General features: G+C 50.8%; 1 protein-coding gene across 1 annotated transcript; it reads right to left on the reverse strand.

Annotated features, from left to right (window-relative positions):
• Nucleotides 1–6,345: 6,345 nt before the first annotated feature.
• SLC1A5 (solute carrier family 1 member 5) lies at nucleotides 6,346–18,107 on the reverse strand. Its single transcript, XM_081216768.1, has 8 exons — nucleotides 16,906–18,107; nucleotides 14,524–14,566; nucleotides 14,034–14,081; nucleotides 12,658–12,824; nucleotides 10,299–10,532; nucleotides 9,328–9,522; nucleotides 9,050–9,184; nucleotides 6,346–7,211 (listed from the first exon to the last, which is right to left on the reverse strand). The coding sequence occupies exons 1-8, from the start codon at nucleotides 17,472–17,474 to the stop codon at nucleotides 6,977–6,979; spliced, it is 1,626 nt and encodes a 541-aa protein (XP_081072894.1). The 5' UTR covers nucleotides 17,475–18,107; the 3' UTR covers nucleotides 6,346–6,976.
• Nucleotides 18,108–21,630: the final 3,523 nt, after the last annotated feature.

The following is a 21,630-nucleotide window of genomic DNA, read 5'->3' on the forward strand; positions in this document are numbered from 1 at the left end:
ATCACATCTTAAAATATTTTTTTAATTCTCAAAATAATCAATATTAGCTATCTATATATACATGTTTCTTTAAGTTGTTGCCAAGAACATAAGTTGAAGCTCAAATCACTCTTAAATTATTGTAATGGTTTTGTTTCATTTAGAAATTGTTGGTGTGATTTCTTGATTGGCACAGCTGTATATACGTATATACATAAAATAACATGTTACATATGTACATATGTGTATTTAAAATAACCTTGTCTTAGCTGTGGTTTGATAAGGGAACCGCATCAAATGCTTTTAGCAACTTCCCATTAAATTGAGAATCATTAGGACTTGAGATCTCAATAGATAAAGAATTTCTCTTAGCAGCAACTGCAGTGTTTTGGTGTTTTTCTCCTCTCTTTGCTGTTCCTGAACTAACAGCAATTACATCTGAAACTTTTCTAGCTCTTAAAATATTGTCTAATAGTTTTGTCTATTCAATATGTTTATTACCAACTAAGTAATGGGATGACAGAAAACCCATCACAACAACTAACGAACTAATTTATTGCAATATGTATTATTGAATTTTATGCTTTCTCACTCACTCTTATACTGTTCACCAGCCAGAAGTATTTCAATACTTTAACAACCAGCCCATCCATACTAGTGCAAACTAACAAAATTTTAGCCTTACTTGGAAACACCTGGTTAAGAATGATTTGAGCCTAGAACCTAACTCTCCTTAGGCAAACACAAAGTCATTTTTGGATGGTTTTCATCGGTTCTGACTTTTCCAGGAAGTGCAACTACCACGTAAGATGAGGGAAGCTTGTATCGTGTTTTGTTCGAAACTTGGCCAAGGATTGTCAACAATATCAGAAAACCACGTTCCACCTGGTTCTTGGTAATTCAACACCTACACCGCATGTTTACAGCCGCGTTAGGAGCTGCCTATGTTTCAGGTGTAAATGTCTCCCTCCTCGGGTTCTAGGAAGGTGGCCCCTCACATTTGCATATTGAAATGCATATTTTAAATTCCTATCCTTTTGTTTCTCCTTTTTCTTACAGTTGGGGCAGTGGGATCATTTTGTGTGTGTGTGTGTGTGTGTGTGTGTGAAGTATTTGCTTTTATTTTATTTTTATTTATTTTTATTTTTTATGGAAATATAGTTGATTTACAATGTTGTGTTAATTACTGCTGTACAGCAAAGCGATTCAGTTATATATATATACGTTCTTTTCTTTTATATTCTTTTCCATTACGGTTTATCATAGGATGTTGAATCTAGTTCTCTGTGCTGTACAGTAGGACCTTGTTTATTGGAATCATTTTTAATATCATGTGCCCATGGGTTATATCATCTGTGAACTTCAGTTCAGGAGAGCCAAGAGGACTTTCCCAGAGCTGACATTCAAGCCAGCACATGCACTGGTGTGGCCATGCCTGTGGTTTAAACATAGAAGCATTAAATTGTGGGTTATTAATCCATTGGTAAATGGTCACTGCCAAGAGTCCCCTACTATTACCCTTCTGGCTCTCCCTGGGGACCCCCTGGGTCTCCCCCTGACCCAGCAGCCCAGGGGTTAACACTAGGCACAATGGGAGGAAAGGGGGTCCCAGGGACTGTGGGATGAGCCAACGCATTTACCAAGTAACAAGTCTTCCGGGTATCACCCCTGGACATTACAAAATATTTGCTCTGAAAAGTGAATGGCGCTCAAAGACGTGTTTACAAATGCACCTTTATGCACGTTAACTCAAACTGGAAACTACCCAATGTCCGTGAACGCATGAGGCAAACTGTACATCCAGACAATGGAATACTCAGTGATTAAGATGGGTTGGGGGGGCCACGGTGGGGGGGAGGAATGAACTACTGATACATGTAAAAATACGACTAACCCTCAAAAGCATTACGCTGAGTCAAAGAAGCCAAAGCAAAAAGCCATATGCCATATGATTCCACTCATGTGAAATTCTAGAAGTGTCAAAACGAATCCTTAGGGACCAAAAGCAGATCAGTTGTGGCCTGGGCCTGGGAGGGGACGGAGGGAAAGACAACAAAGGAGCACAAGGAAGTTTGGGGGCGGGTAGGAATGCTGTGTGTTTTGATTGTGGTGGTGGTTTTTCAAGCGTATATGTATCTGTCAAAACCCATCCCGTTGTCTGCTTTGAGGGATGCAATTTATTGTATGTAAATTATACCTCAATGAGGTTGACCCCCAAAAAGAAGATGGCGGAGAGGGGCCAAATGGCCTAGAAACATTGATCTGTCACTAGAAGACAAAGCTGAGTCATGACGCTGCCTGCCCGCCAGACTGTCACTCTGAGCTTGAACCCGGGCCCAAGCCCAATCCAAGGCCAGCCCGAGCCCTTCCTCCCATGCCAGGCTCCTTGGGAAAAAGCAAGAGGGGTGTCCCAATAATAGGAGTGGGTGGGGCAGGGGAGATGGAGGCTAGGCTCCAGAGAGTGGCCCTCCAGGGCTTTTTCTTCTGCTCTTATGTAACCTTCATCAGCTGCCTTCGGGTGAGGCGTAACAGCCATTGTCACCAGATGGTGACACCTGGCAGTGCTTGCCCAAAGTCACATAGCTGGTAGGTAGCAGAAGCAGGGTCTGCACCAGGGTAACAGCCTCTTGTAGCGAGGAGGCTCTGTAGCTGGAGCCCAATTCATTCCTTCTGCAAATATTGAGTACCTACTATGTGCCAGGACCTCTGCTGTGCTCTGGACACACAGCTGTGAGCAGGACAAAGGTGGCTTCCTCCTGGAGTGCACATCCTAGTGGGGACAGGGTCTGGGAGTCACTTGAGGCCCTATCAATACCAAGGAGGCTTGACATGGCTCCAGTCTTTCTATATGACCTAGATCAGCATTTTAGGCAAACTAATGGCATGTGCTCAGCAATTTGAAACAATGGAATAGAGTGCTTGCTTTGGCAGCACATACACTAAAATTGGAATGATACAGAGATTAGCTTGGCCCCTGCACAGGGATGACACGCAAATTCGTGGAGCATTCCATATTGTTCTAAAATATGACACGAATGAACCTATCTACGAAGCACACTCACAAACACAGAGAACAGACTTGTGGTTACCAAGGGGGCAGGGGGTGCGGGAGAGATGGGTGGGAGTTTGGGATGAGCAGATGCAAACTGGTATATACAGAATGGATAAACAAGGTCCTACTGTATAGCATGGGGAACTATGTTCAATATCCTGTGATAAACCATAACAGAAAAGAATATGAAAAAGAATGTATATATATGTGTGTGTGTGTGTGTGTAACTGAATCACTCTGCTGTACATCAGAAATTAACACAACATTGTAAATCAACTACACTTCAATTTTAAAAAATGGAATAGAAAAAATTTGGTAAGTGGGAATTCCCTGGCGGTCCAGTGGTTGGGACTCTGCGCTTTCACTGCCATGGCCCGGGTTCAATCCCTGGTCGAGGAACTAAGATCCTGCAAGCCGCACAGCGTGGCCAAAATAAAAAAAAATTTTTTTAATTAAAAAAAATTTTTAGGGCTTCCCCGGTGGCGCAGTGGTTGAGAGTCCGCCTGCCGATGCGGGGGACGCGGGTTCGTGCCCCGGTCCGGGAGGATCCCGCGTGCCGCAGAGCGGCTGGGCCCGTGAGCCATGGCCACTGGGCCTGCGCGTCCGGAGTCTGTGCCCCACAACGGGAGAGGCCACAACAGTGAGAGGCCCGCGTACCGCAAAAAAAAAAAAAAAAAAAAAAAAATTTTAAGAAAATTAAAAAATGGGTAAGTACTGTTTGGTGGAATATGGCCCAGTTGTATGTACATATATTTTCTACATAGATTGTAGATGCAAAATATTACATATGTAGGTGTGTATCTCTTTAAATAGGCATCCCTCATCATCTAAATCTCATCCATTCTCCCAAAAGCATGAAATAGAAAATTGGGCAGTAAACAGCTATTTCAAGTGAGGAAAATAATGCACTCCTAGCTCCATCCAAAAACCCCAACTGATTTCCCCAAATATCATTTAACACTCCTATTAAACACTTCTGTAACAACCCACTAAGGTTTCTGGCATAATAGAAATCATTGAAAACAATTACTTAATTTATTCAACACTTAATGAACTCATTAGTGGCTATGTTTTTGTGCAATACACAATTTTGCACAGAATCAGATATGAATGATATTTCCCTGCCACACAGCAATGATCAGGAGAAATAACTACATAAACCCAAAAAAGGTGCTAAAGCTGTAACATCTGTAATTGGTGGTGCCTCCAGGCACCTGGCAGAAGTCCACATAGGGACCTAGGAAGGGGGAGAGAATATCAGTCACGAGTAACATGCTTCAACAATGCACAAGACAGGATCCTGTTAGAACAGGTGAGTCTTGACTGGTGTCGTCCGTGTCCGGGACCCAAAGAGAACTGAAAACAGTTGCAGAACAGGTTTTTGATTCAAACAGCAAATTAGGGGTTTAAAACAAACAAAAAAAAAGAGCAAGTCATTATTGGGACTATTAGGATAGTGGGAGTTATCAAGGGGTAACTGCATTCCTATGGAGGTGGTTATAGTCGGAAATGAATTGACCACAGGTGGTACAAAATTTTTAACTGGAAGCTAATGTACCTAGGGTACATAATGCACACATCTTAAGTGTACTGGTTAGTTTATTTTTCCAAACGTTTACATCTGTGTAAGCATCAGTCATATCAAGATATAGGACAGGGCTTCCCTGGTGGTGCAGTGGCTGAGAGTCCGCCTGACGATGCAGGGGACATGGGTTCGTGCCCTGGTCCGGGAAGATCCCACACGCCGTGGAGCGGCTGGGCCCGTGAGCCATGGCCACTGAGCCTGCGCGTCCGGAGCCTGTGCTCTGCAACGGGAGAGGCCGCAACAGTGAGAGGCCAGCGTACCGCAAAACAAAACAAAACAAAATGTTATCTGTGAGATGCATCGTGTTGAGTGTATCAATAATTTTTGTGCCCAGCAGGCTTCCATCGAATGATGATTGTACCAGCTAATCCAATTGATTTGTTTCTAAATTTTGGCAATTACAGAGAGCACCTATAACATTTGTGTACCAGCTTTTGTGTGAATAGGAGCTTTCATTTCTCTTGGGCAAATACCCAGGAGCGGGACTCATGAGCCCCATGGTAAGTAGATATTTTAAAATACACTTTGATATTAAAGTGCCCAGGGGTTTTTTTGTTTGTTTTGTTTTGTTTTGTTTTGTTTTGCGGTACGCGGGCCTCTCACTGTTGTGGCCTCTCCCGTTGTGGAGCACAGGCTCCGGACGCGCAGGCTCAGTGGCCATGGCTCACGGGCCCAGCCGCTCCACGGCGTGTGGGATCTTCCCGGACCAGGGCATGAACCCGTGTCCCCTGCATCGGCAGGCGGACTCTCAACCACTGCGCCACCAGGGAAGCCCTAAAGTGCCCAGTTTTTATAAGCAACTGCCCAGTGATTTTCCAAAGTGACTGGACCATTTTGCATTCCCACCAGCAATGCATGGGCTCTGTCCAGTTCCACATTCTCATCAGCACTTGGTATTGCTTTTGTGTGTTGCCATGCCAATAAGTGTGTGTAGTGTTATCTCACTGTGGTTTCCAACAGTGTTGTGTGTGTATATATATATATATTTTTTTTTGGCTGCGTGTTTTTTTTTTTTTTTTGCGTTATGCGGGCCCCTCACTATTGTGGCCTCTCCCCCCGCGGAGCGCAGGCTCCGGACGCACAGGCTCAGCGGCCATGGCCCACAGGCCCAGCCGCTCCGCGGCATGTGGGATCCTCCTGGACCGGGGCACGAACCCGCGTCCCCTGCATCTGCAGGCGGACTCTCAACCACTGCGCCACCAGGGAAGCCCCAAGGCTGCGTGTTTTTTGATGAACAGATATTTTATTTCAATGAAGTCCAATTATCATTTTTTTTATTAGCATGTATTCTGTTTTTATTTATTTGTTTTTCATTTTTATTGGAGTATAGTTGATTTACAATGTTGTGTTAGTTTCAGGTGTACAGCAAAGTGAATCAGTTATACATACACATATATCCACTCCTTTTAGATTCTTTTTAGACTTAACATTTTTTGTTTGTTTGTTTGTTTTGTTTTTGCGGTAAGCGGGCCTCTCACTGTTGTGGCCTCTCCCATTGCGGAGCACAGGCTCCACACGCGCAGGCTCAGCAGCCATGGCTCACGGGCCCAGCCGCTCCGCAGCATGTGGGATCTTCCCAGACCGGGGCACGAACCCGTGTCCCCTGCATCGGCAGGCGGACTCTCAACCACTGCGCCACCAGGGAAGCCCCCCAATTATCATTTTGTTGTTGTTGTTTGTTGTTTTCTGTGTGGCTAGCACTTTTAGTCAAATTCTTGAAAACATCTGATTAGATATACTTGACAATTTTATTGCTGAAAAACATCCTCTGGAGTAACAGCAGTAACTCCCCTCAGGGCTCCTGGGAGTGTTTCTGTTACTGTGAAGGGAACAGAGGGCCTGGGGACAAGGTGGGATTGTACTGTGGAGAGTCACAGAAGACACACACACACACACACACACACGCACGCACGCACGCACGCACGCACGCCCCCCAGAGCTACAGCCACCAAAATAACCATCAAAGGAGCCAGCAACCTGTCAGAACATCCTTTTGCTCCAAGAGAGAAGAATTTCCCATGGTGCCCTGTGTCCTGAGACACGAGGCCATGCAGGCTCCCAGGATGGGGTGTGGAGGCCGCTACTTCTCCATCTTACTGTTTTCTAGCCTTGGGTGGGGACAGGAGTTGAGGACTGGGGAGATTTGGGGACAGACAGTCACACACACACACAAGCAAACGCATATACCCCAGCAGTGAGGCCTCCCAGATCTCATGGCAGGGAGGGAAGCTGAGGCCTGTGGCTCCCCGACTGTGTGGGCGGGACTCTCCAAGAGGCCCTGTTAGTCCGTTCATCCATGCTGCATGATCCCAATGTCCAAAGCACCCCCGCAATGGGGCAGGGAAGGTCCCTACTGGGATTTACATGACTGATTCCTTCTCACAGGTGTCAGCGTCCCCAGCAGGTCCTGGACAGCGTTTGAGGAGAGGGTTCCCTTCCTCGGTGGGGACCGGCAGCCCAGCCAAGGGGGCCTCACTCTTCACATGGATCAGCTCGGGCACTGAACTGCGGGACTCTGTGCGATCCACGTAATTTTGGAGGAGTCCTGCCCCAAAGGCGTCACCTTCCACGTTGAGGACAGTACAGGACCGGTCGCTGAAGGGGGAACAGTGAGGGGGAAGTGAGGGGGAGGGGAAGGGTCAGGGCCCAACTCTCTCTCCTCTCCCTGCCTGGTACCTTCAAGTCCCCACCATGGCCTCCTTCACAGAACCCTGTTCTACGCCTCTTAGGAGCTCATCCCTCCATCCTCCCAGGATCTCAAATATCCCTTCCTCTAGAACCTTAAAGATCTTTTCCTCTAGAACCCCAGAAGCCTCCTACCCACCTTCCTTCCCCTAGAAGCCCAAGTGTCCCATCAGGCTTTCTCTCTGCCTTAGGACCCCAAAGATCTCCTCCCTCCTCCCTGGATCCCCAAAGATCCTTCTTCCAATCAAATACAAGATTTGTTCCTTCTGGAACCTCAAGAAATCATGCCTCCCTTTCCTTGGGGCCCCAGAAGATCCATCAATGCCTCTTTCTTCTGAAATACTAAGTTCTCCCTCAGGCCCTTCTCCTCCCTAGAATCCTCAAGATCTTTTTCCTTCCTCTTTATATACTTTTTGTGTGGGTGTGTGTGCCATTTTAAAAAATTGAGATACAATTCACATACCATAAAATTCACCCTTTAAAAGAATACAACCCAGTGGTTTTTAATTTATTCAGGGTTGTGCAACAATCACCACTATTTAATTCCAGAATATTTTCATCACTCCAGAAAGAAACCCTCGTACCCATTAAGCAGTTATCCCCCATTTCCTCCCATCCTCCAGCCCTAGGCAACCACTAACCTACTTTCTGTCTATAGATTTGCCTATTCTGAACAGTTCATATAAATGGAGTCATATACAATGTGGTCCTTTTTGTCCGGCTTCTTTCACTTAGCATAATATTTTCAAGGGTCATAGGTTGTAGTATGTACGTTTGCATCACTGCTTCATTCCATTTTATTGCTGAATAATATTCCATTGTGTGGACATATGACACTTTGTTTATCCATTCATCAATTGATAGGTATTTGGGTTGTTTCCACCTGTTCGCTATTAGGAATAGTGCTGTTATGGGGAATATCCCTGGTGGTCCAGTGGTTAAGACTCTGCCTTCCAATGCAGGGGATGCAGGTTCGATGCCTGGTCGGGGAACTAAGATTCCACATGCCTCGGGGCAACTAAGCCCATGTGCCGCAACTACTGAGCCTGTGCTCTAGAACCCATGCACCATTAGAGAGCCCACCTGCCACAACTAAGACCTGACTCAGCCAAATAATTAATTAATTTTTTTAAAAAAGGTGTTGAATTTAAAAAAAAAAGTGCTGCTGTGAACATTCACGTACAAGTTTTTGTGGACATGTTTTCAATTCTCTTGGGTTTAAACCTAGGAGTGGTATCGCTAAGACACATGGTAACTCTCTATTTAACTTTTGAAGCCAGACTGTCTTCTAATCTTTTACACTCTTAACAGCTTAATCATGATAGCTAACAATTACGTAGCATTTTCTACTTACTGTTCTAAGTAGTTGTTCTAAGAAAGCTGCGTGTATTAAGTCATCTAATCCTCCACGAGAAACTATTCTCTCCATTTTACAGATGGAGAAACTGAGACACAGGGAGATTAAGTACTTGCCCAAGGTCATTATAGCTAGCAACAGTGGCTCTGGGAGCCTGGTCTAAGAGTCTGCTCTATTAACCACTGGGACATGCTACCTTTCTGGGGTTCCTCTTGGGACCCCAAAGATCCCTTTCTTCCCTCTGATTGGAACACTCAAGGTGAGGTCCCCTCCCCTTTCTTCTAGAACCCCTTCCTTCCTCTCTTCTGCTCAGAGGCTCTCAATGACCCTCTTGCTCATCCCCTTTCTCAGGAGTACCCCTGAGCCCCCCGAACCCCCGAACCACACTCACACTAGCCAGTCCACAGCCAAGATCAAGGAGATGTCGTGAACCGGCAGGCTAACCGCCTCGAGGATGATGGCCAGAGTGAGGACACCTCCGGCGGGGATGCCCGCGGCGCCCACACTGGATGCTGTGGCGGTGACCCTGGGGGAGGAGAGAGGTCAGGGAGAGGCCGCTCGGTAATGGGAGAAGCTGTGGGGGTGGGGCTGCTCCTCCCATCTCGTGTCCATTCTCAAGGGAGGGGTCAGGTGCCTTGAGGGTCCTAGCCGCAGCACCCCCGCACTCACAGGATAGTGATAATCTTCACGAAGTCCAAGGATCGCTGATTGAGCTGTGCAATAAACACTGCAGCCACACACTGGAAGAGCGCGGCACCGTCCATGTTGACAGTGGCACCGATGGGCAGAATGAAGCGGCTGATGTGCTTGGCCACGCCGTTCTTCTCCTCCACGCACTTCATCATCAGCGGCAGCGTGGCGGAGCTACCAGGGACCGCAGATCTGAGTTAGCGCGAGCTCACCCGGCCAGCCCGACGGGGCCCCGCCCACTGCTCAAGCCACGCCCCACCTACCTCCCCTGACCATCCCCTGGACCAGGCCCCGCCCACACAGCACCTAATCTCAGGCGCAAGCTCTGCCCACCAGCCTAGACCTCTGCTTCCCACGACCCCGAGCCTCCACCCACACCCCTTAGCCCTCCCCGGCTCGCCATGCCCTTCTCTTCTCAGAGCCCGAAGGCACTAGGGATCCCACAGAATGGAAGCATTCCAAAATATAGGGAATCTTGGACCCCTGGGAGATTACCAACGGCTACCCCTTAAAATACACATAAAAATTCATAACTAAATTCTAGAATGTCTGAGCGCTCACTGACTCACACCCCTTCCCCATCTCTACCAATAACAGACCTCGACTAAGAATTACTATACTCTTGGGGATGCTGCTATAGGGAGGGTTGGATCCTGAGGGGACCGGGCCAGCAGTGACGGACAAACTACTCAGGAGAGGTGGAAGGAGCTTTTAGAGGTTGGATGCAGGGTAAAGTACTAGAGTCCCCCAAGGCCAGGCCTTGGGGTGGGGAGGGGTTCTCAGGAAGGGAGGAATAAATCTCCAAGGCAGTAGTTTCCTAAGGGGGTGGGGGTTCCCTGTACCCAGATCCCATGTCCCTAGACAAAATTTCAGGGGTCTTTAGACATCTGATGCCTGCTCCAGGCCCCTTAAGCTTAAAACCCCTGCCTTGGTCTGCCCCAAGGTCACACCTGGAGGAAGTCCCGAAGGCAGTGGCCAGCGGCGTCATGATGCCCCACAGGAACCGGTAGGGGTTCTTGCGGGTGAAGAAGAAGTAGATGAAAGGCAGCACCAGGAGCCCATGGATGGCGTGGCCAAGCAGGCAGCACAGGATGTATTTGCCGAGACTGGCGAAGAGCATCCCCACGTCCTCCATCTCCACGATCTTGCCGGCCACCAGGAACAAGATGCCCACAGGGGCATACCTAATCACCCAGGAGACAGCTTGCCACCTCTGACCATGTGCCCACCCAGGGCCAGGCATTGTGCTGGGCACATGGCCTGACCACATTTCTCAGCCTCCCTCAAAGTCAGGAAGTGCCTACAGCAATGTGGGCTGAGGTTCAGGCACCTCCCCTGCCATCCTCCAATCTCCCCCATTGAACACAGTGCCGTTGGGAGATAAAAGAAGTTTGGAGGGGCTTCCCTGGTGGCGCAGTGGTTGAGGGTCTGCCTGCCGATGCAGGGGACTATGGGTTCGAGCCCTGGTCTGGGAAGATCCCACGTGCCTAGGAGCGGCTGGGCCCGTGCGCCACGGCAAGAGGGGCCGCGATAGTGAGAGGCCCGCGCATCGCGATGAGGAGTGGCCCCCGCTTGCCATAACTAGAGAGGGCCCTCGCACAGAAACGAAGACCCAACACAGCAAAAATAAATTAATTAAAAAAAAAAAAAGAAGTTTGGGTGGTTCCATCAACCACTTGGAGTAGAGTCACCCACCAGATGCGGACTTAACACATGACCAGGAAGGAAACACCCGCCATGCATATCATTTACATATTCTGGGTTTGTTTGTTACAGCAGCTAATATGACATAAACCAATACACTCTCTCACCATGAAAAAATAAAAAGCGTGGCTCACGTCTTAATGACAACTCCCAGGTATGAAGCGTTTATGATGTGCCGAGCCCTTGAACGGGATTGAATCTTCACCACAACCCCACAAGGGAGCTATTTTTCGTCTCTTGCTGCTATCATTGAATTAAAATCAAATAGGTCTGTAAAACAGGGGCCATAATGCTACCAACCTCATAGGAATCTTGGGAGGATGAAATGAGATGCCAGTTGAAATGAGTTAAAAGCTTTTTGTACACAATAAGTGAAGTCTATAGACTTCCGCTGGGATTTATTATCACCCTCTCCTGGAGGGAAGATCCCAGGGGTTGCATGTGTCTCCTAGCCAGGAGGGCTCCCAAGATCACTTCCCTGATTGCCTGATCGCTATGGCTACTTGTCTCCAAACCCCTTCTCCTCTTTAGTTACAGAAGAAAAGCACCATTTCCCAGCCACCTGTGCACCTAGGTTTGGCCAAATGCCCAAGTTCTAGCCAGTCAGATGTGCCCAGAAATTAAACAAGTACTTGACAAATATTAGCTAAGCTTGTTTACTGTAGGCACGCTATAGGTCAGGCACTGTCCCAAGAATTTTACATGTATTAACTCGTGCCTGGTACTATCAACGCCGTTTTCCAGATGGGGAAACTGAGGCACGGTGGGATAAGTAACTTGTCATAGGGCACACAGCTGGGAAGTAGTAGCGCCGGGATAGGAACTCAGGCTGCCCAGCTGCAGAGCCTGCTCTTAGCCACACACCAAGTGTTTCTATGAGTTCCACACAGCAGCTTCTTAGATGTCAGCTACCCTGGAATCAGGGTTGGGGTGGGGGGAGATTTGGTAAAAATGCAGCAGCCCTAACCCTGATTACCTCACCTCCTGATTTCTGACCTTCTGACCCAGGATGGGTCCTGAGAATCAGTGTGACACCATGTGGAGGTGAGACAGGGGAGGTAGCAAGGGTGAAGCTGAAGGCCTCTGCACATGTTTTTTTCCCTCATTATCTGAGGCCATTTAACAAAAGCTCATGCATAACGGTGATAATCGTAGCTAACATTAACTGAATGCTCAGTAGGTGCTAGACATTTAAAACTCTTTCTAAGTGCTTTACTTACACCTCAGTCACTCATGTCATCTTAATTATAACCCTATAAAGCAGGCACTATTTTCCATTATTGATCCAAAGGTAAACATTTGATGACAGTGAAATCTCAGAAACTGAGATGCATTAGCCAGGCTGCGGCCACAGCTCAGAAGTTTTTTTGTCGCCTTCCAATAGGATCAAGAAGGTTCCAGGATCAGTATTAGCTCTCACGGCATACAGCACTGTCCTCACCTTATAGATGAGGAAACTGAGGCACAGAGAGAGTAAGTCACTTGCCTGAAGTCACATAGCCAGGGAATAGTCGATGCTGGATTTGAATCTAGGCCGTCTGGTTCGAAGGAGCAGACAGAGGATCGCCCCACCCCGCCTCACCAGCCCCCTCTCCCACCACTTACCACATGATCCAGGAGACCAGCACCATGGTGGCATCGTTGAAGGAGTTGAAGAAGCGGATGAGCAGCTCTCCCTCAGGCCCCAGCTTCCGCAGGGCCACGCCAAAGATGATGGCAAACACCACCAGGCCCAGGATGTTCATACCCTCCACCTCACCCCCCACGGGCACCTTTGGGCAAGAACACATGGGGATGGGTGGGGCCATTCAGTCAACCTGCACAGTGACTGAGGGCCTGTCCTGTGCACTGCTGGGACCCAGCAGAGACAGGACCATTCCCCGGGCCCCATCCTCCCAAGGCTCACAGTCCAGGTCCAGGGACCACCCAGAGTGGACAGGGCTGGGACGGGGGAACCCAGGGGAGTATGGGAACCAAGGAAGGTTGTGCTGCCAAGCTTGGAGGAGGGGAATCAGGGAGGGCTTCCTGGAGGAAGGGGCTAAGACCCGGAGACCAGGGGTGAACAAGGTAAAGGGAGGGAAGGGGTATTGTTACCTCTTCTAGAGAGAGTTAACAATATGCAACAACCTTGAAATGCCTCTAACTTAGGCATTCAAAGAACAGAAAGAAATTCACTGTGGCTGGAGCAGAATGGACCAGGCAGAGTCACAAGATGAGGCTGCGTGGGCAGATGGGCAGGGGCAGGACCTCACAGGGGCTCCGGGGACTATGGCGAGGAGCCTAGGCTTTCTTCTGAGGGCACTAGGGAATATGACAGGGCTTTAGGCAGGAGAGAGGCTGGGTCAGGTTTGTGCTCTGGAAAGAATACTCCAGCTGCCAGGCTGAAGGTGGGTGGGAGGGGGTGGGAAGGGAGGGGAGAAGAGGGGCCTGGACCTGAGTGTGGCTGTGTGGACGGAGAAGAGAGGGCACAATGGAGACTCCAGAACGGCAGAAAAGACAGAAATTGGGGAGGGGCTTCGGAGAGTTTAAAACAGATTGCGCCCAAATGTTAGAGGACCCAGGGGACTTCCCTGGTGGCACAGTGGTTCAGAATCGCCTGCCAGTGCAGGGGACACAGGTTCGAGCCCTGGTCCGGGAAGATCCCACGTGCTGCAGAGCAACTAAGCCCGTGCGCCACAACTACTGAGCCTGTGCTCTAGAGCCCGCGAGCCACAACTACTGAGCCCGCGTGCCACAACTACTGAAGTCCACGCACCTAGAGCCCGTGCTCCGCAAGAAGCCACCACAATGAGAAACCTGCACACTGCAACATAGAGTAGCCCCCGCTTGCCGCAACTAGAGAGCGCAGCAACGAAGACCCAACACAGCCAAAAATAAAAATAATAAATAAAAAAGAAGACCCAGAGGGCAGACGAGACCAGGGTAAGAACAAAATGGAAAAACCAAGGTGCAGGGCCCCCCACCGCCTTCCCAGCTCTTACCTTCACCTGGGTTCCGTTGAACAATCTCTCCTCATAGGAGGTAGCGTACTGCAGGTGGGGTTGGGGAGAGTCAGCATCAATTGTCATCGAGGCTCCCCCACACCATCCTGGCACTGACAATACTCAAGGCCCGCCCTAAGCTTCCCTTAAACGTGATCTCATTCCATCCCACCAGCAACCCTGATGCAGTAAAACTATTCATACCCCCATTTTCCAGAGGTGGAAACTGAGGCTCAGAGAGGTAAAGGCACTTGCTCAGGGTCACACAGCTAGAATTCGAACCCAGAGGGGGCTCAGAACCCATATTCTCATGAGGGGCGTGGATGGGTTTCATTCAGAAATCACCCAGGAGCCCTGCAATATGGCCTGTAAATATGTGGGCACGTTCGTTTTTCCAGGCACCACCCAAAATCAGGCACCAAGGGGCTGGAACTGGCTGTCTCCCTCCCTGCCCACCCCCCAACCCTGAGGGACACCCCAGAGGACTCACTGAGCGGAAGGCTGCGGACACCAGGTTGGAGGGGAAGATATTTCTGCAGAGACAAACATGGTGCGGGGGGGAGTATTAGATACCACAGGAGGAGGTCAGGGGGGCTGGGTTGGCCTCTTGGGGTGAGGGGAACCTTGGAGGCCCCATCTGTACCCAAATGTGGTCCTCACCCATGCCTCAGCCAGGTTCAGCCAGGCAGAGATGGACCTGGGCCTGCACATCTTTCCAGGGTGTGCAGAGTCTCAGTTGGAATCCTGGGACCCAGGAGGCTGGTGTTCTAGCCCAGAGGGAATGTGGATTGAGGGTGAGGAATGCCAGCTTCCCAAGGCAGGCTGGGGCAGGGTTACGGGGCCTGGCTCCATCCCACACTCAGCACCCTCAATACTCTGGACATCTTGCATCAGCCACTTCCTCCTGGAGGCCTGGGAGGGCTGAGGAAAGGGCTGGCCCTGGGGGCTGCCTGGTGGGTTGCAGGCTGTGGGGAAGATCTGGGTGTGTTAGGGAAGAGGTGGTGAGAAAGTGACAAGGATTGACTGTGTTGTTGTGAATGCGCCTTTGTGTTTATGCAGCCACTCTCGTGTGAGGGTGTCTGGGTGTGACTAAGTGTGCAGCAGCGTGCATTAAACCCCACTGAGCATGAGAGGGAGTCGGACAGTGGCCCCGTGTGCCTCAGGGCAAGACAAAAATAACAGCCAAGGTGACTACGGGCGCTGTACTAAGTGCTTTATATAAATCAACTCATTTAATTCTCCTGACAGCCCTCAGGGCCCTGCATTATTACCCCCATTTCACAGAAAAGGAAGCTGAGGCACTGACAGGTGAAGAAACTTGCCGTTAGGAAGTGGCAAAACTGGGATTTGAAACCGGCCAGCTGGTGCCACAGTCCGAACTGCTCGGCAACCTCGGATCCTCCCTCTCACAAAGATGTGGGTGCGCAGCTGGTGGTGGTGGTTGGTCGTTTATCAGGTGTTGGTATCCGGTTGGGTGGTGCAGGTTAGTGTTCAGATATGTGTGACCCTGTTGGCGTGTGGCCCTGTAGGCACGTATGTGAGTGTGCATGTGCTCCTGAGCTGTGTTTAGGCAGTGTTACACATGTTGGTGCGGTCAGTGGCATCAGTGAGCGTCTGTGTGCCCGTGTCCAGTTGTGTGTCAGTGGCTTATAAAGTTGGGTGGCTCTGAGATGTTCCAGCTAAGTCGCCGAGTGGCTGGCCAAATGAGCTACATGGATTTGGGCACGACGGGGAAGCTTGCACACATAAACAAACTTCAAGTGGGTGTGCCCGTCTGCAGGTCGGCCTGTACCCACCCAGGCCAGCCAGGGCTGGGTCAGGACACAGCTAATCTCCCCCAGCCAGGAGGTGCCCACCCGCTGTAATTTCTGGACACCAAGCCTCCCCCCAATATCGGCCTGCACTGATGCCCCAAGAGACTGAGGGGAACCCTGTTCCGTGACTCATCATTTCCTTCCCCCACTTCCAGGAAGTCCCCAACCAACCTGGAGACACTGAATCAGCAGGCCTCAAAGGCAAGGCCATGTGGATCCAGCAGTCTGCCCTCCTTAAAAGGGGGGAGAGAGCCATTCTTGAGGGCAGGGGAGCAGAAGCCCAAAAGAAAAGAATCTGCCCCCTTTCTGGGCAGCCTAGTGGGAGGGGAGGGCGGCCGGGTACCAGACAGAGTAGGAAATGGGATGGAAAGTTTGTGGAGGTGGCGGGACTTACCTACCAGGAACATAAAAAGGGGAAGCCAGGGTCCTGCCCAGCTGAACTGGGTGGGGAAAAGAGGCCGAAAAAAGGACCTGGCTTTGTCTGGGGGACACGTGGTGTGGGGAACCACGTGGGAAGAGGGCCTGGTAGGGGGTCATTCTGATCTCTTCAGGTCCTGCAGGGGCCCCTTACCCAGGGCTCCCAGAACTTTTATCCAGACACTGGACTTAAACCTTTATCCAGAAGCCCCATCCTGGGGCCCTTGGCCACCCAAAGATCCCCTTCCAAGTTCCCCTCAGGATCCTCCCCCCTCACAGCAGAGACCCTCTTATGTCCCCCTCAACCCCGCAAAGCATCACTTCTCCCTCTATAAGACTTCCACGCCCCTATCACCCTCCTGTGGGGTCCCGCTTATGTACGCAGGCCCCCATATTTAGAAATCTCCTCCAGGAGCCTGTTCTCACCCTCTGTACCCTGACCCTCAAGGGGCCAGAGCTCCCCCCCAACTATCCCATCCTGTTTTCCTGAGGCCCTGGGGATGTCCCGGACACGGAGGACCCAAAACCCCCCTTCCGTCCACGTGGCGACTCCGGCCAACCCTAACACGCGTCCCCTCCCCACGAGGCTGAAGCACCCACCCCCTTCCCCCAACCTCCCCACCGGGAGGGCGGGGTCTGACCTCACAAGATCCAGGAACGAATCGAGCACCTCCTTGCTGGGGGCCTCTTCCACGGAGCCCGTGGCCCCGACCGAGGCGTTGATGGCGGCGAAGGCGGCGCCCGGCTGCAGTGCGAGCGCCAAGCCCACGCCGAGCGCCGACGCTAGCAGTGTAGTAACCAGGAAAAAGAGCAGCGCCCAGGCGCCCAGGCGGCCGAGCGCGCTCGGGTCCAGGCTGGCCGCGCCGCCGATCAGGCTGCACACCACCAGCGGCAAGATAATCATCTTTAGCAGGCGCAGCAGCAGCTCGCCCGGGAAGGCAAAGGCCTCCAGGCGCGCTGGGCCCAGCGCTAGCGCGCCGCCGGCCCCCGAGACCCCCAGCCCGAGAGCCACTCCCGCCACCACTGCCACCACTGTCAGCAGCACCAGCAGGTTGGCGCGAAGGCAGCGGCGCACCTGGTCCCCGGAGCCGCAACAGCCGCCTTTTGCCGAGCCGAGGTCCTCTAGGGGGACCAACGCCGAGACACCGTTGGCGGTGGGCTCCGCCGCCGCGTACCCCTTGGGGTCTCCCTTAGGCGGATCGGCCACCATGATGAACACCCCGGGGTTCCTCAGAGCCTGGAAGCTGGGAGCGCTTGGGGCTCCTTCCCAGGACGCTCTCGTTCCTTAAAACTTTGTTGAGTTAACAGAGCCTGGAGGCTGGAACTTTGGAGGGTTCCTTGGAGTTGTAAGTCCACAGCGCTTAAGTTCCTTGTCTCTTAGAAGCTGGAGTGTTTGAGATTCCCTAGGCTGGGCGCTGGGGCTCCTCTGCTCTTCGTTTGCGCCCGGCGCTGAAAGCTGGGAGGTGGGAGCACCTGGGGTTCTTTACCCTGGGGGTTAGGAATACGGGAGTTTCTCAAGCTGGGACCTAGGGTCCTTGGCTCCGAAGGGCTGAAGGCGCCCAGGCGGCAGAGGTCTTCAAGAGGCTAGGTCCTGGTGGCGCAGATCCGGGAGGCGGGGACCTGGGGTGTCTGGGTCCTGGAAACGGAGAGCTGGGGAGCCTGAGTCTGGGGGCCGGAAGACGGAGCTCCGGGAAGAGGGGGGCCAGGCTCTTGGGTCCAGGCGGAAAGATCCGGTCCCCTGGGTGCCGAAGGCGGCGGCCCGGGATCCCGGGAAGAATCAGCTGTTAGCCGAGACCAGACCTCCCGGGCTCGCCGCGTGGCTCTGAGACTGCTTGGCGGAAGCTGCCGGGATTAAGAACCCGGGGCGAGGCTTGAGAGAACGGGGACAAACCCACCGGTGCCGATTGGCTCGGTCGGGTTCAGGGCCCTCCAGGGCGGGGCTTTGGCTGGAGTAGGGCCAAGTCACCCCGATAGAAGGCAGAAAAACAATGGTTACATTCAGGGGCGGGGTCCGGGTGGGTGGGGGTGGAGGGTTCGAAGGGGGCGGGGCGTTGGGAGGAGGCTTTTCCCTGCCGGAGGATAGGGTATTGGGTTGGGGGCCTTTAAGCCACAAAAGTGCCTGGCGCGAGGGTCTCTAGAAAGTGCCAGGTGATCCGCGGGTCTGCAAATCAATTTAGCCTGAAACTTCTCTTCCGCCCTCGTCAATTCCTCGAATGTAAAATACAGATCCCTCACGTGATCGGTGTAAGAGTTAAATGAGATGGAATGATTTATTTAATAATGTTAATAATTTTCAAAATAAAAGTTCTCAGTTCAGAGCCCCACACGTATCAATTAATGGCAGTTATTATATTAGGATTGTAATCCACTTCCCCCTAGGTACGCAAGTTGCAATTCATCCATTAAAAATTATAATTCAATTTAATGACTGTGCTAATGCTTTTGCTTTCACCAGATATTTTCTCCTTTTTTAATTATTAAAAATTAAAAATTAATTTAAAATTTCAAACCTACAAAAAAGTTTAAAGGATTTTAGAGTGAACATCTATAGATCCACCACCTAGCGTCTACAATTATTTCACGGTACTTCTATATAAAATTTCTATCCATTCATCTATCTCTCTAGCCATCCACCCATTTACCTCCTTTTGATGCATGTCAAAGTTGCAGATACCAGCGCACTTTCCCTCTAAACACTTCAGTATGTATGCATTTATTAATCAGAGTTCAATATTTCTATGTGGTCTTCTTAGTTCCCTGACCAGGGATTGAACCCACGCCCTGGGCAGTGAAAGCACGGACTCCTAACCACTGGACCTCCAGGGAATTACCTGTCTGCAGTCCTCTTTTTCACAAAATGCACAAACCCTAAGTGACATCTGCTGATTTTTGACAAATGCATATGCCTGATTTCACTGGAATCTTCATAACTGCTTGGTGAGGTTGGGCCCACTATTCTACCCATTCTCCAGATGGGCAAAACTGGGGCTTATGGCAAGAGGAAGTCACTCACCTTGAGGCCACACCTGGGGAGGCTGGGAGTTGCAAGCCTGCCTCTCAAGGCCCTAACCTTAGAGGGAATCAGCTGTGATTGGCTACTCCTCCTGGCAATATTGAAATCCTAATTCCTTCTCCACCTGGCCTGTTCTCTGATAACATATCAGGTGTTCACACTTGCTCAAAGAAGATCGATAGTGATCATCAGAGGCTTCCTTCTGAAGCAGCTGTGGGGCCTTAGGTAAGTCACTGCCTCTATGAGCCTATTTCCACATCTGTAAAATGGGAAGAATAATAGTAGCTCAGACCTCCTTGGGTGCTGAAGAGCAAATGAGATCCCATGTTCAAAGCATTTAGACAGGGTATAGGTTAGCCCTTAATAAAGTTAACTACTACTACTACTGTTGTTGTTATTGTCGTTATTATTGAAGAACATGGTTTGGGCCCCAACCAGCTCCAGACACTGCTGGGCATTTGTCACTTGGTCACTGCCAGCCCTAGCCCTAGACCTGCTTGGGAAGGAGCTTTGAGAGCTTGTGGTGACACCGTGCAGGATCTGAGGGGCCAAGCCAAGCTGAGAATTTGCCCAGGATCTGATGGACCTACCACCCAGGCACCAGTGGCCTTGCAGACCTCCTTCCTGTGTCTCCTGGACACTCTCCCCTCCCAAATTCTCCCAGCTTCCACGCCACCTACTTCAGAAAGCCCCCATTCCCCATTCCACCCTCCAAGTCTGAGGTCATATTCATTCAATAAACTCACGTTAAACTCCCACGTGCTCGGCTCTGTGCTAGGCACCGGGAACATGGACACTAAAGCCACACAGACATTGGTTCGAATCCTTGTGCCACTACTTACCAGTTAAGCATCAGGTTCTTCATTTGTCCTAGAGTCAGTGTGAGCGTAAATTTGATGGTGCACACGGTGACCCTCGATCAAAACACGAGGGGACAATTCCTGAGCACTCTATTCACTCCACAAACATTCCTCGGGCCCTTACTAAGGGCCAACTGCTGTTTAAGTTTCTGGGGATTCCACAGTGAGAAAAAAATTTAAAATGAAAACCCAGGGGGCTTCCCTGGTGGCGCAGTGGTTGAGAGTCCACCTGCCGATGCAGGGGACACAGGTTCGTGCCCTGGTCCGGGAAGATCCCACATGCCGCAGAGCGGCTGGGCCCGTGAGCCATGGCCGCTGAGCCTGCGCGTCCGGAGCCTGTGCTCTGCAACGGGAGAGGCCACAACAGTGAGAGGCCCGCGTACCGCAAAAAAAACCCAAAAACGTTATCATATCTTCATTAATCTTTGCGATCAATCCTGTTTTAGTGACTTGGAAGCAGACGGGATAATGAGGTTTGTTGTGGCCTAACCCCAACCTGGGCAGGGATTTGACCTCAGATGTCTCTGCATCCTCAACCCTTATCTGACACGCCAGCTACCCTGCAATTGGCTCCTCCCCAAGCAGGGACATTTCCTTCAAGGGACCATAGTTTATTCTGATCAGCGTTGGGCCCTCTGTTGGGAGGTGCCAGGGACCCAGCAACGATCAAGACAGTCCTGGTCCTATCCTCCGGGGAAGCACAGTCCAGAGCGGGTGACAGACCCATCCTCAGACAGTGACAACACAGAGTGAGCGGGGCTGGGATGAAGGAGCCCAGAAGGGATGCTTGACCAGGACTGGGAAGGCTTCCTGGAAGAGGAGGAATCCCAGTTGGGATAGGGAGGGTTTGGACCGAGCCCAGGGAAAGAGTATTATTCCAGGTAAAGGGACAAGTACATGCACAGCCTCAGAGTTGAGAAGGGCCTGGAATGTTCGAAAGCACAGATCTAATCTAGTAACCCCAGTGACTTCCCTGGGGATAAAGTCCAAACTCTTTAGCCAGGCATCTGTCTATTCAGTACTACCTTCCTTCAATCATTCAACAAACCACATCTAGTGAACGGAATGCTGAGAGGCATCAAATAGAATGAGACAGATGGGGAAATGGGTGGAGGGCAGGTTTCAGTACCAAATCAGGTGGTCAAGAAATATTGCTAAGGGACTTCCCTGGTGGCATAGTGGTTAAGAATCCACCTGCCAATGTAAGGGACATGGGTTCGAGCCCTGGTCCGGGAGGTTCCCACATGCCGCGAAGCAACTGAGCCCGTGTGCCACAACTACTGACAACTACTGGGCCTGCGCTCTAGAGTCTGAGAGCCACAGCTGCTGAAGCCCGCGCGCCTAGAGCCCGTGCTCTGCAATGGGAGAGGCTACTGCAATGGGAAGCCAGCGCACCGCAGCGAAGAGTGGCCCCAGCTCGCTGCAACTGGAGAAAGCCCGAGTGCAACAACGAAGACCCAATGCAGCCAAAAATTAATTAATTAATTAATTAA

The sequence above is a fragment of the Mesoplodon bidens genome (genome assembly GCF_964165515.1).
Source record: "Mesoplodon bidens genome assembly, chromosome: 18".
NCBI lineage: Eukaryota > Metazoa > Chordata > Mammalia > Artiodactyla > Ziphiidae > Mesoplodon > Mesoplodon bidens.